Source organism: Cyprinodon tularosa, unplaced genomic scaffold (assembly GCF_016077235.1).
Source record: "Cyprinodon tularosa strain WSP-4 unplaced genomic scaffold, ASM1607723v1 ctg836, whole genome shotgun sequence".
Classification (NCBI taxonomy): Eukaryota; Metazoa; Chordata; class Actinopteri; order Cyprinodontiformes; family Cyprinodontidae; genus Cyprinodon; species Cyprinodon tularosa.
In genome coordinates this window covers 151,327-166,108 of record NW_024039603.1, presented here as the reverse complement: position 1 = coordinate 166,108, position 14,782 = coordinate 151,327, and the positions used below count along the sequence as shown (strand labels likewise).

Here is a 14,782-nt window from a genome sequence, read left to right as displayed (position 1 = left end):
TTCTAATCCATCTCTAAGAAACATTTATAAATCTTGATCTATTAGGGACTGAATAGAAATTCTGGATGCATTTAAAATACGTTTCTATACCATTCAGACACATATGTCTAATAAAGCAAATGCAGATTGAAAGACCAATAAAATAAAACCAATGTGAAGGATAAACATTATTAATACGTCAAGCTTCTGTACATCGAAGAGAAAAATGTAATTCTCCATCAGCATGCCCAGCAGACACATATTTTCATCTCTTTGACAGCTTTTGTGTTGACTCCTACACCTTTAAAGCTTTATGTGCTCAGACTTCAGCTTTGAACACTTTCTATACAGCAGCTTTTAGTCTCTAGGAGAAGTGAGAGGCTCCACGATGTCACAGCACAGGAACACACAATGTCTAAGTGTCGATCCCAGAAGCCTCTGAGGCCAGCTTCACCTGGCAGCAGGAAGAAATTGAATTTATTGATTGGTCCATTTCTTGTTTGTGTCTTGTCTGCTTCCCCATTTTCTAGGGAGGATATAGGAGGAAACAGTGCGGTGCAGCCAGCCGAGTGTAATATAAGAAAAAAAAACCTTTGAGTGGGTTTCTGGATTGCTGTTGTTGTAAGAGTCGCTTTAAAGTGGAAATGGAAATTCATCACTGTTGTCCAATGGATGCAGCCTAGCTCCTACAGTTTTTTTTAACAGTATCTAATTTCCACTGAAATCGAATAGGTGAGAGTAATTAAATAATATAAAAAATTGTGGTTATGGCTCAAACCAAGTGTTAAAATACTGTATAAAAAAAACATAACATCTTTTTTTCCCCTTCCACCAAGTCATATTAAATCAGAAAAAACATTCTATGATTGAGGTCAGTTAGATTTAATAAAATCATTTCATTTTGGTAAATGTCAGAATAATGAGAAATAGTTTTTTTTTACTTGATTAAATTCAGAAGAGGCTAAATCTTATTACTTTCCCGACCCAGATGCCTCTGCTTTACACAGAAAAAAAAAACAGTATCTGAAAAGCCTAACTGCAAATATATGAAGAAGCAAAGGGAAAAAATTATCCCGCACAAAATATGTTAGCAAGTACTTCATCAGTGTGACATTCAAACAGACTGTTCTGAGTGTCTGGGATCTGTTTCCTTACCGTCCCCCACCACAGCGCATCAGCATACGTGTCAAACTCCTTGTTAAACTCTTTCTCCACCAGATAGACCAAGAAGGAGGAGAAGATAAGCACGAGGAACCCTATATACCAAGCAGTCACCAGCTCCTGAAAGCAAAAATCATAATAATTATGTGTTACTCAGAATAAGGTAATGTTGGAGCATTTTATTTGAAACCATGGCATTTGCAATGAAATCTAATTTAGCACTTGAACAGAAAAGTGTGTCAAACAGTCCCTAAGGGCTTCTTACTCGTTTGCTAACAAATCAATTACTTTTTCTCCCCATAAACCAATAAAATAAAAACAAAACATTATCCTACGCTGCAACCAATTAATAAGCAGTTAGAAATATAAACCAAATAAAACCTTTGACCTAAATCAAATAATTCAACAAGTTTACAGTGCACAGGATTTCTAGTATTAGCAAATTAAAGTTAAATGGTAATTCTGACATACATCCCATAACTGTGTTATTTAACTCCTTTTATTAAACTTAGTCCTTAGCAATAAACACTTATCTTTGTGGAATTAGCAATTATTTCAGCATTTGCACTGATATTGTAAGTGCAGATAAAATGTCTGCAGTGACATTTCATACCTTTTTTAAACAGCAAGCCAAATGCACAGCTGCAAAAGTTTGTTTCTAAGAGCTTCATACAGGGAGAGCTCTGATAATCTGTTTTCAGGACTAGCCGTGGGTATCTCTATAGGGTTTAGGTATTGACTGCTTTGTAAGATGGTCAAAGCGTTGGATATTGTCTATTGTAAAGTGCCTTGAGATGACATGTGTTGTGAATTCAGCGCTATATAAATAAACTGAATTAAATTAAAGTGCATTATTCACCATATCCATGCTGATACTGCTCTATGATTAACAGGATAGGTACTGGTATAATAGCCATGTCTGTATGTTTATTTTTGGAATGTAATGTGCTAATAGTGCTGCTGTGCTGGTCACACCTATTTTGGATTCGTCAGGTAATGAGGTTTCATTCACGCGAGTTACAGCATGTGAAAGGATAAGCCCCTAGTGACACTATTACCTTTGACTTGAAGTAGAAATTTACACAGAAACTAGTATTCAACAATATATATTCAAAACTATATAAAATACATAACAAGTATATATTTTTTAAAGTTGAATCAATGTTTTAAGTTGACCAAAAGACATGGACAATTTACTTCTTTCAGTTATATTTTGTTTAATCGAATTAGGTTGTAATAATCTAAAAATAAATACAAAAAAATGAACTTCTGAATAGGTTTGTAAGTCATTGTGTAATGGAGTAAAAACTCAACTCATAAGGGAATTACTCTTAAATAATTTTTACTTCCATACTTATCTGATATTGGCCTGTTTATGTTCCACTCCTCATGCCTCTTCCCCTTAATAAAATTGATGTATCATGTACTTTTAAAAGAATATACTTGCAGACATACAGTGCTGGCACTTAAGAGAAGAATGTAAATACTTCCTACATGTGTAGCACTACTTCATTCCAATTATACAAACAATACATTAAATATTTCCATACTAAATTCCTTGTAATATTTTTTGTTATGTCAATAAAGGTCTCCAGCTGTGCCTTTTTGTGAGCTTTCACTAATCAATGTAACAAAACACATGAACTAGACATGCTTAAAAAGCCAAATCCTGACTGGAGCTTGCAGCATGGATAAAAATAACACAAATCCATTCTTAGTGGGGGCCATTTCGAGTAAAACAATATCAACATCTCAACACTGATATCCAACAAATTTCTCACTGGAAAGGAAATGTCAACTGGAAAAAGGTTACAGCTCAGGGAGCATCAATGTCCTACCTTGCTATGTGCATAAACTACAGATCCCAGCAGTTTCCAGGTCCCTCCCCTGCGGTCCATGCGCACCATGCGCAGGATCTGAAGGAAGCGAAGGCTACGCAGCGCAGAGGTGGCAAAGACGTTGCCCTGGCTACCAGCTGAAACCACAGCAACCGAGGTGATAAGTACGATGATGTCTGGGGAGTAAAGCGGTGAAAATTAAAGGTCATGGGTAGCACAATATAAGCAACAGGAACTGTGGTTGACTCACCTGGTTTCTAAATCCAACCAGGCAGTCATCCATCTCCTTTAAGAAAAGCTATTGATTCCCAACAGGCTGCTTTTGTCTTTTCTTTTTTTCTTATTATAGTGCTTATGACAGAAACCTACTCTTTATAATTGCTTTTTTTGAAAAAAATAAACTTTAAATAGTAGTATACTGATTATTAGACTCAGCTTAACAATATTCTGGCTAATATCTGTTTTGACAGATACAGTGAATCAGAGATTTCCAAGCTACATCCTTCGTATATTTGTATGTCTATGATTTTAATCATACCCACCTATTACACAGAAGGGTTTCCTGGCAAAGCGGAGGCGTCCCTGCCAGCCTCGGTACCGACAGCAGCAGCCAGCACTCCATATCCTGATGATGTACTCAAGGCCAAATACTACAATCATCACAAACTCCTTTAAGACACACATACGCAAACATATAATTTAAATTCAGCAAATGCAAAACATAAGAAATAGTCACTGCAAGGTATCACCAGGCGGTCCATGGAAAAATAATGCAAACAAATGTGATTCACGCTATGTGAGCAGTTTCGCCCAAGGAGATGATTTAGATGGAAGTAATAATAAAGGCTGAAGTTTTGTTTGGTTTGTTTTTTTAAATTAAAAATCATGGAGGGGTCTGAAATTTTCATCGTAACTGCATGTCCACTGTGAGAGATTATCCTAGAAAAAAAATCCAGAAAACAAAATATATCACTTTTTAACTATTTATTTGTATGATACAGCTGCCAATAGGTATTTGAACACCTGTATATCAGACAGAACTCTGACCCTCAAAGACCTGTTAAGGCTGATTTATACTCAGAAACCAGGTCGTCTGCGTGTGTCGCAGCTAACGCAAATAGTTAACGCAAATATGCCACTTGCAGATACTCTGGTGCACCTCTGTCAAACTGTGGGGCACTGCAGACGTTGCCGCAGACAGGAGGCCTCTTATTGGTCAAATCTACATCTACTCTACACTATGCGTATTTCCTGTTTGGTATCTTACCAGCTTATTTTGTTTGTATGACGGGCATTGTGGATAATGACTCGTGAAGATGGACCAGTTGGAAGAGCGAGGTGTGCAAGAACACTGGGACCCTTTTTCCAATTGGATCCCCACTCTTTTTCACCCTCATGTCCCAAACTTGCCCCTTGTGTTTTTCCACTCCCTCACCGCTCCCTCAACGCCTAGGACATATCTAGACCCACAACTAGTTCATGATTGTCCCTCTTGCGTTGTGGCGTGGAATTATACAGCACAGACACTTCAATACTGAGCATAAATAAAGAATATCTGTGACAAGCTCACTATGACACACTGCTGCTGGATTATGACTAGCCCTTTAGTCTGGCTTCAAAATGTACACTTCCACTCAATTTATTATTATAAATTAGATGCACCTGTCGGAGGTCTTTAGCTACATAAAGACATCTATCCACCCCATACAATCAGTAACAATCCAACTACTAACATGGCTGAGACTAAAGAGCTGTCCAAAGACACTAGAGACTAAATTGTACACCTACTCAAGGCTGAAGAGGGCTACAGGGAAATGACCAAGCAGCTTGGTGAAAAAAGGTCCACTGTTGGATCATTAAAAATGGAAGAAGCAAAACATGACTGTCAATCTCTCTAGGAATTGGGCTCCATGCAAGATCTCAGTTCGTGGGTCTCAATGATCCTAACCAAGGTGATAAATCAGCCTAGAACTACAAGGGAGGAGCTGGACAATGACCTGAAAAGAGCTGGGACCACTGTTTCCAAGGCTACTGTTGGTAATACACTAAGGGCCGGATCTATCAAAGGTTTGCGTGTATAAAAACGTGAGCTATTTCACTGCGCACGCTAAAAAATGTACAAACTGATCTATCAACAGCATGCTAAAAGGATTTGGTCTTTAAAAACGCGCTAAATAGCGCCTCTTATCCATTTAGTACTTTTTCTGCAATGAATATGCAATATGGGGCGTTTACACGCAAAAGTGCGTCATGTGGGAGGAGAACATGTAAATATATTAATTTAGCACTCGCAAAGTGATTTATCAAACCTGAAAGCAATTTTGCTAACGGTATCTGACTCTATATTTAACACGTTTCAAAAGAAGGTGCAAATGGTCTGTATGCGTAATTGCGCACACATGGCAGCGGTTATTGTCGCAAGAAGGAGACATCGAAATGAAGCAAGGAGACGCAGAGAACGCATTTTTCACTCCGTGTGAATATTTTCGGAATGAAGGAGGAAACGATCATCAAAACATATCGTTTATCCAGCATTGACATTTTGGAGCTGCAATTCCAGTGATTTGCTCCTCACAGAGCGTCAGCTGTACTTGTTCCTCAATGCTGGTCAGAGGCATCTCATCTACTGTGCCCCCTCCTGTTTTGTTCGCAGATGTTTTGTTATATGCCTGTTTTTCTTTGGTTTGCCTTCTAATATCCTGGTATCTTCTTTTTACTTCATCCACTGTTCGCAAGGTTTCACCGACAGCGCTTACTTTATTACAGATTTGTTCACATATAGCGTTCCTCTGTGTGACAGTCACACTTCTTTGCTGTAGTTCACTTAAATGTTTGTTGGCTTCATCCACCAACACCTCCATTTCCATGGGGTCGAATTTCCTTTTGCGCTTTCTGCTGTCCAAACTCGCCATGCCGCAAACCACAAAACGCGCAAAACCATCATTTAAATAGGGCGTCTCCAACAGTTTTGCACCTGCCACCAGTTACGCAATCGCTCTTGTTAAATCACCCGCAAACCATGGTTCAGCCCCTCGCGCAAAATTCCAGTTTGCGAGCGCAAATTACTGCGCGCAAAATTGGATCTTGATAAATCCGGCCCTAAGACGTCATGGTTTGAAATCATTCATGGCACGGAAGGTTCCCCTGCTTTAACCAGCACATGTCAAGGGCCGACTTAAATTTGCCAATGACTATTTGGATGATCTGGTGGATGATCATGTGGTCAGATGTGACCAAAATAGAACTTTTTGGTCATAATTTCAATAACTGTGTTTGGAGGAACAAGAATGATAAGTACCATTCCAAGACTACCATCCCTACTCTGAAGCATGGGGGTGGTAGCATCATGCTTTGAGGTGTTTTTCTGCACATGGGTCAGGGCACTGTATTAAGGAAAGGATGACTGGGGCCATGTATTGAGAGATTTTGAGGGACCAACATCCTTCTCTCAGTTAGAGTATTGAAGACGGGTGGAGGCTGGGTCTTCCAGCATGACAACGACCAGCAGCATACAGCCAGGATAACCAAGGATTGGGTCTGAGAGAATGATAACAAGGTTCTGGATTGGGCTAGCCAGTCTCCAGACCTAAGTCAATAGAGAATCTTTGGAGGTAACTCAAACTACGTGTTGCTCAGCAACAGCACATAAACCTGACTGACCTGGGAAAAAACTATAAGAAATGTTTGATCTCTGTAACTGCAAACAAGGGGCTACTGTAGCAAATATTAACATTGTTTTTCTTAGTGTTCAAATACTTATTTGCAGCTGTATCATTCAAATAAATATAAAATAATCATATATTGTAAATAAAATACATATATATTATATTACAATAACATATATTGTAAAAAAAAAATCATATATTATATATATATATATATATGTATATATATGTTTTTTATTTATTTTTTTATCTTGTTTGTCTGAGGAGATGATGTGGTGACTGCTTTCTGATTTTGAAACATTAACCTTGACTAGTGCGTACAGCTGGACTTTTCCAGGAGTTCTTCTACCATGTCGGTGCCTCATAGTCATCTAATTTTTTTTTATTTACACAAACAGAGAAGGCCTTTTTTTTCCTCCTCTGTCGGCCTCTTTTCCCTAAAGCCATAACACCTGCTACTGAGGCTGCTTTTGGAACATGCAAAATAAAGCCACTCCGCTCTCCCAAACTCTCCTCAGTGTCAAGCAGTAGAACTCGTAAAATCCTCATTTAAATGGGTTGATCCATTTAAATGACAAACCTATTTTCATTTCGCACAAGCATTTTACCACTTTCTACTTGGGATCTCAGTAGATCAGAACCCAGAGGTTCTGATGCTTTGGCAATAAAAAATCCAAAACAGGTGGGGTAAAGGAAAATCACAGGGAAAACCCCCCACAAAATAAAAGTAAAATTGTAATGCAATTTTTAAAGAAAAGTCCAATTTATAATAAAAAGATAAGTACAAAAGCAGGGAAACCTGCACTAAAATAAAACCAGGTCTAAATTCTTTCACATATCCAGAGAACCTAAAGCAATGAGTACAACACAGGAAATATAAACATTACCTTATAAGAATGTTAAACATGAATGTGAAAGAGGAATAGTAAAACTGATTCATGGAAGTCATGTTCTACACCTAGTATTAAGTAGAAACAAACAAATCTATCCTTTCTTTTTAATTCAAAGTTGAATGACAGGCGATATAATCGATTTCATTTATTAAAGTTATTCCTGCTAAAGATTTATCTCTTTGTTTGGCAGAAGGATTACTCCCTTAATCACAAGTAAGCACAAGGTAAACTAATTTAGACGTGTGTAATATTGATTTTACTCACCACTGGGCATTCATTAAGTTTCATTATAGACCTGGGTTTGCAAAATCAGCATTCTCGGAACATCATTAAAAAACACACCAACCCAGCCAATTGTAACACTCTCTCTGAGTATTCACACTCAAAGGAATGGGTTTTCTACTAGTACTGTGAATATAAACAGCACAAACACCCCTGTTAATATCCCATGTTTTCTTATTTAAAACATTTGACCAATTAATTTATTTAACCATATGATATGCAACCTGAATATGGTCATTCTTAAATGAAAGGCAAACAGAAATATTCTTCTGATGGATAAGAAATATCTTAATTCAGTTGCATAACAGTGCAAGTCGTTAATTCCGATATTGTAGCAACTTTTCATTTTCACCTGGACTTTCATGCTAAAGGGGTTCTTAACATATTTTACTGCAGTTAGGTCCTTATATTGGTGAGTTACAGTTTTTGCATTAAACTTTCATAATCTTGGCGTTGATGGCTGGCTTATTTACTAATTTCTATTACCTGTCTAATTCTGCCCGGTTTCTCATTACTTCTCATCTGATCAACCTGCTTCTGCCTCTATTTAAGCTGCCTGCTCCCAGTCATCAAGGCCAGGTTATTTCTCTAAAACCATAGAGGAAAGGGTGTCCAGCGTTACCCTAGTGTTTCTAATTTTCTGTTCAGCCTCTCCATCACTCAGCCCGTCTGTTTCCTGTCTGATCTTTTTTTACCTTTCCGCTTCCAGTTGTCAGGAAAGATTATTCTCGAGCCAGTGGTGAGAGCGTTTCAGTGTTACCTTAGTGTTTCTGATTACCTGATCCTGTTCCACCTCTCAACCACTAAGTCTGCCTGTTCCCGTCTGTTCAGTTTGCCTGAACTGTCTTTGGAAACCCTGTTGAATTCTGCCTGTCTAATGAACTTGGAGGTGCTTCCTGTCACCGACCTGGATTTCCCTTCAGAATCTCCTGTTTCTGGATCCTGAGAACAACTCGACCCTGGATAAATATATATATATATATATGATATACTTATGGAACCACAACATGTTACTATTTTATGTTTATTTATTTATATATATATATATATATATATATATATATATATATATATATATATATATATATATATATATATATATATATATATATATATATATATATATATATATATATATATATATATATATATATACATTTATATATATGTTTAAACTGAAAATGTTACAGGTGAAATAAATATGGAAAGACCTCTAAATTATGTATTTTTAACATGGGCATGTAGTTTTCTTACAGTATATCCACTGTACTTCAGCCTGACTTTTTGAAATCATCACATAAATCTAAATAAGAAAAAATAAGTGAGGACTATATTTTCTTTACTTTACATAAATATATGAACTTTCAAGGTCCAAATCCAGATATTACTCTCAATAATAAAGGCTACAGTATGAATACATAAAAACATTAGACTTCTGAAAAAACACATTAATGATTAATAATGATACATTAAATATTAGAAAGTAGGTATGGACCCTCTGGACAGTGCGTGTTGATTTACAGAACCAATCTGTACAGTGAATGTGTGTTTATAGATTTGCGTGTTTGCTTGAGTGTCCTACCAGGATGAGCAGGCAGTGAGAGGAGAATTCCTGGTGAGCAGGGATGGTGGAATACACAGAGAGGACCAGACAGCCAAACACCAGGATAAAACTGTGGAAACACATACACACATTTAGCACACAAGAATGATAACAAACAATTAGTCACTGAATAACAGATTTAGCCTCATTAGCTATGGCATTGCACCCATCAGCAGGGATAAATATAGAACGTATCTACTCTCACAATCTACACTGAGAGGTGGACTTTATTATAAATCAAAGCCAAAATCCCTCTTTTATTGTTACTGAAACGATTCTGATTATTCACACACTGCTGGAATGGAGAAAAAGGAAACTAATTATTGAATTATTGACAGCAACATGATTTAAATAAGGAGTTAACACAGAGTTGCAGGATCTAATTATGGTGCACACAGGGGAAATAGCTTACTGTTATGGGTAGTTACCCACTGAAGAAGGAGAGTCAGTGTGAAAAGAACGCTGACAATCAAGTTGGGAATACAACTAAACACACAAATCAGCTCAGGCCGATCCTTGAGTGAAATATTGTCTTAAAATGCATTCTAGAATCCTTCCTGCTTTGATAATATAATTACCATGGTGATCATAAAACTCTAAAAGCAAGTGCATCGTCCTTGAACATGAAACTTTGGAGCTGATTCTCTCATTTTATACTCAATTCAAATGCAATATCTATAGCTATCTAATTCATGGGGGAAAAAATCCATTTGATTTTAACTCTTAATAGTTCTATTAAGTAGTTATATTATCTCTTAATACTGTAGGTCTAGTGAAACGATTAAATAAAACCACCAACAATAACTGTCCTCATAATTCTGTGATTAAGTGATTTTGTTAAACTTTTTTTTTCTAGATAGCATGGTTACACAATATATAAGAGTGTTGTTTCTGTTGGACGTCAGTCTTCGAGGGCAGCTGGTGGTCTCAAACCTTTGTCTGCTTCTTTGCTTCAACACACTTGATGCAAATAGTGAGGCCAGCACCAAGAATGTGTAGAACAGGCCTGATGCTGAAGGGGTAATCAAACCATTTGACTGGGCACACATCTAAGGTTGTATTCACGCTGCCACACAAGGCCATGCAGTTGCAACGGTTTGTTTCAGGGTGCAGTATTGCTCTGATCAAAAACAATAAAAAGCACAAAGAAGAATATCTATCTCTGTTTCAACCTCATTGTAAACATGTAGTTGTGCATTATTAAACATTTTCTAAGCTGATTTGTGCTCTTCATTAGTTTCTTATCATTGTTTAAATTTTTTCATCTTCTCAAACACACTGCTCTTAAGTCTAATCATCTCCTCCTGCTTTTGGCACACTTGCATCCCCACTACAATCACACCATGTGCAGAAACTCTTGTATAGTAGAAAGCGCTACACATTTTAAGAGAGGCAGTAAATTCAGGCTTTCAGACCTCAGGCTGCCTCTCTCGGTTCCGGAGCGAAACCCTTAAATCCCCAATGCTCCCCAGGTGCTGCAAGCTGATCACTGCTCCTGAGCATTTAAATGCAGAATGTAGAATACAATTGGAGCAACAAGTAAAGGTGGTTACAGATGATGGAATTGGTTTGAATGTTGCAGGAATGTTCACGAGGACAGGAGCTTAATGATCAAGGTTTTGGTTCCATTTACATAATTCAAAATGACTCAACATTAAGTGTTGTTAGGTTTAAAACGCTCAATGACTGCTCAAAGCATTTCCCTTGACATTAAACCAAATTAGTTTAAGCTTTGTCTGGAAAGAAGAACATCTCCATTTAACCTGATAGTTAAAACATTTTAGCTTCTTTCAGGATAAGTACTGTAGCCTCTCAGTAACTAAATTCAGCATGAAAGGGATAACTGGTACTTGCTTCCACCTTATGATACTCTCGACTCGTCATGGTTTCTAGTTCTTTAGCACAATATTCAGTTTACTGTTATTTAAGGAAGTGGTTTAGGTAAGGTTAGGTTTTATACTTAACGGGATAATTTCGTGTTTCAAGAAGGCAATGAGTTTAAACACAGAGGAAAATGTTTAGCCAGACAAACACTACAATTCCAGAACAGTCTAGTTCATACCTGCCCAAAGTTTCCTGTAGGTTTTAGAGGTTTCTCTACTTCAGCGCAGCCGATTCTGATGACTGCAGTTCAGCAAGTGCTTGCTAATCAGCTATCAATAGAAATCAGCTGTGCTGAAGCAGAGAAACCATTTAAAACCTGCAGAACATCAGCCCTCAAGGGCCGACACTGGGCAGGCCTGGTCTAGTTAATATATCAATTAAAACATATTGATAAAAACATTATAGCCATAATCAGTGTGGATGTTAGGAGTTCTAACTCGGTTACACCTATAATCTTTTGAAGAAAAAAAAATCTCTCCAGTCTGTGATGTCAAAGATACAGTTAAAGGCATCTTAGTTATCAGGCTTTTGCCTTCAAGTTCAAACAGTCATCTGGGTTGTTAAAAGCAAAACAAATAAAAAAATAAAAGAAAGTTTTCACACCACATATTTACAGAGTAACGGACCCACTGAGGCTTTTTTCAAATACCATCTGTCTTTCTTATATTTATGGTCTCATTTCAGTGTTTCCTTTCCATACAGCATATGCCTCTTGTTTCATCTCAACAGCCTCTCAGGGCCGGATCTATCAAAGGTTTGCGTGTATTAAAACGTGAGCTATTTCACTGCGCACGCTAAAAAATGTACAAACTGATCTATCAACAGCGTGCTAAAAAGGTTTGGTCTTTAAAACGTGCTAAATAGCGCCTCTTATCCATTTAGTACTTTTTCTGCAATGAATATGCAATATGGGGCGTTTACACGCAAAAGTGCGTCTTGTGGGAGGAGAACATGTAAATATATTAATTTAGCACTCGCAAAGTGATTTATCAAACCTGAAAGCAATTTTGCTAACGGTATCTGACTCTATTTTTAACACGTTTCAAAAGAAGGTGCAAATGGTCTGTATGCGTAATTGCGCACACATGGCAGCGGTTATTGTCGCAAGAAGGAGACATCGAAATGAAGCAAGGAGAGGCAGAGAACGCATTTTTTTCACTGCGTGTGAATATTTTTGGAATGAACGAGGAAACGATCATCAAAACATTTCGTTTATCCAGCATTGCCATTTTGTAGCTGTTGGGGGAACTCCGAATGGATTAGGAGCCAGCCACAAGGAGGACCCACGCAATACCAGATATCACAAAACTCCTTGCAACATTGGACTTTTTTGCATCTGGGATCTCCCAATCTCGTTTTTCAGAAGTGCGCGCAGTCATCTTATCCACAGTCACTTCTTCTGAGCCATTTGGTATGTGCATTTTTCTACAGGCCAATACAAAACACCTGTTTTTTTTTTGTTTTTTTTTACTGCAGTGAAGTAGAAATTCAGCCACATACCACCTTAGGGAATAAAGGTTGCCAAAGTTTATATATATATATATTTTATTTTATTTTTTGGGATTGGGTGTCACTGTAAGATTAAAATTTCTTAATGCACTAGTTTGCACAAACTACAAACTACTTTGCCGCAAACCACAAAACGCGCAAAACCATCATTTAAATGGGGCGTCTCCAACAGCTTTGCACCTGCCACCAGTTACGCAATCGCTCTTGTTAAATCACCCGCAAACCATGATTCAGCCCCTCGCGCAAAATTCCAGTTTGCGAGCGCAAATTACTGCACGCAAAATTGGATCTTGATAAATCCGGCCCTCAGTCTTATATTTTATATATTCTCTCTTACTTTTCTTTCTGCCATATTCTGCACTCTTGGTTTCCAAACTGCCCACCTATGCTTAAGTCACATTTGTGTCTGTGTGAAGCCTCTAACCATCATCTTGTATTTTTCACTTCTCGGTTGCTGCATGATTGATGCAGCCATTAATTTCCCACGGCCTTCAAAAGAAATAGGAAAAGTGCACATAACAGTGCATGTACCTGTGGCTGTGGAGAACAATGATTTCTCACTCACACTCTCATCTTAATGTGCTGCTGATTCCTGTTTTCAAAGCTTCCACCCAGAAATACAGCAGGTAAAGCAGATTTACAAACACAACCCTTTTAAAGAAGGACTTTTGGGACTGGTGTTTAACTGAAGTTTAACTTGTTACCTTTATGCAAGAAGAGAAAAAAAAAAAAAAAAAAAACTGACAAATTATAAATTATTCAAATTCAAATTTGCAGACAAATTTTGCATTTTTTTTATCAGTTCTTTTTCTATTTTTTTTTTTTTTTCCAAAGGGAAAATATCAATCGGGGACCTGGGCATTGGTAATAAAGGTAGTAGCAGATGGGAAGAAGATGTTTTTGTGTTGGGAGGTTCTGGTCTGGATGGACTTCAGCCTCCTACCTAAAACAGTTAATATAAAGGGTGGAGGGGTCAGTTGCAGACAGAATTACACACATATTGCCTTGTCCATTATGGTGCTGGTGGAGAAGGAGAGGAGCACAAGAGTAAAACTGTATCTTTAATGCCTTTGGCAGCTTGATCATCTTTAGCTGTTGTAGGTAGTGCATCCTCTGCTGTGTTGTCTAGGTGAGGGAGGTGATGGGAGGTGATGTTCATTTCCAACTTGAGGTCTTTAGCAATGATGGTGTCCAGGAAACAGAAGAAGCTGCACAAGATGATGGGGGATGGTGGGGCTCTGCTCTTTCTAAAGTATCATAGGTCAAGCTGTGACATTAGCAAGACTGCATGTTTATTAACAGCCAATTTAAATTTTAATATCAAAGTCTCATCAGCATAAAAATTACTATTTTCAATCATGAATCTAATTGTAATTCAGGTTAGCTATCATGAGGTAGAGATATAGTTGCTGTAAGATAGGAAAGATTTTGTTTTAGAGACAAGAGTGCAAAAAATAAGAACCCAGGCTGTGTCAGAATGTCCGCCCTAATCACTATATTTATTGTGTGATTGCCGTAATTGATCTTACAGTGGAGAAATGCTCACGTTACATCGGCTCAAATAGTCAAAAAGAAGAAGATGCCAAAGAAAGAAAAAGTGCATGGGGTATATACAATATATCCAGTGCTATATATATATATATATATATATATATATAGGGCACGATATAATGGTTACGCCATTTTAGATGAGTGTCCAATGTCTAGTGGATGGAAAAAGTAGTGGACTCAAAATTTCTCACAGTGAACCTCAAAAAGTAGTGATCATCCATGGTCACTAGACAAGCAGATATATCTCAGAATCTTTCATGGGGTTTGAGGTCACAGCGGCCCGCTGTTGGGTACAAATGACAAAGATGGCGCAGGCAGCGTGTGGGGGAGGCGGAGTTAAGGGACCAACAGGGAGTGAAAAGTATTGATCATCTGTTTGAATTCTGTCCGAAGAAAAATCTGAGTTCACTATAAAGT

The 14,782-nt window shown here is 37.6% G+C and overlaps 1 protein-coding gene across 12 annotated transcripts in view; it reads right to left on the bottom strand.

Annotated features, from left to right (window-relative positions):
- The window catches only part of kcnq5a (potassium voltage-gated channel, KQT-like subfamily, member 5a), a 193,537-nt gene that overhangs the window by 37,955 nt on the left and 140,800 nt on the right, over window positions 1–14,782 (bottom strand). For all 12 annotated transcript variants that reach the window (XM_038272545.1, XM_038272553.1, XM_038272546.1 and 9 more), the window contains exons 2-5: window positions 9,401–9,491; window positions 3,521–3,647; window positions 2,979–3,154; window positions 1,135–1,260 (exon numbers count right to left, since the gene is read on the bottom strand). In XM_038272545.1, coding sequence (XP_038128473.1) covers window positions 1,135–1,260; window positions 2,979–3,154; window positions 3,521–3,647; window positions 9,401–9,491 — 520 coding nt within the window. The remainder of the gene's footprint in view (window positions 1–1,134; window positions 1,261–2,978; window positions 3,155–3,520; window positions 3,648–9,400; window positions 9,492–14,782) is intronic.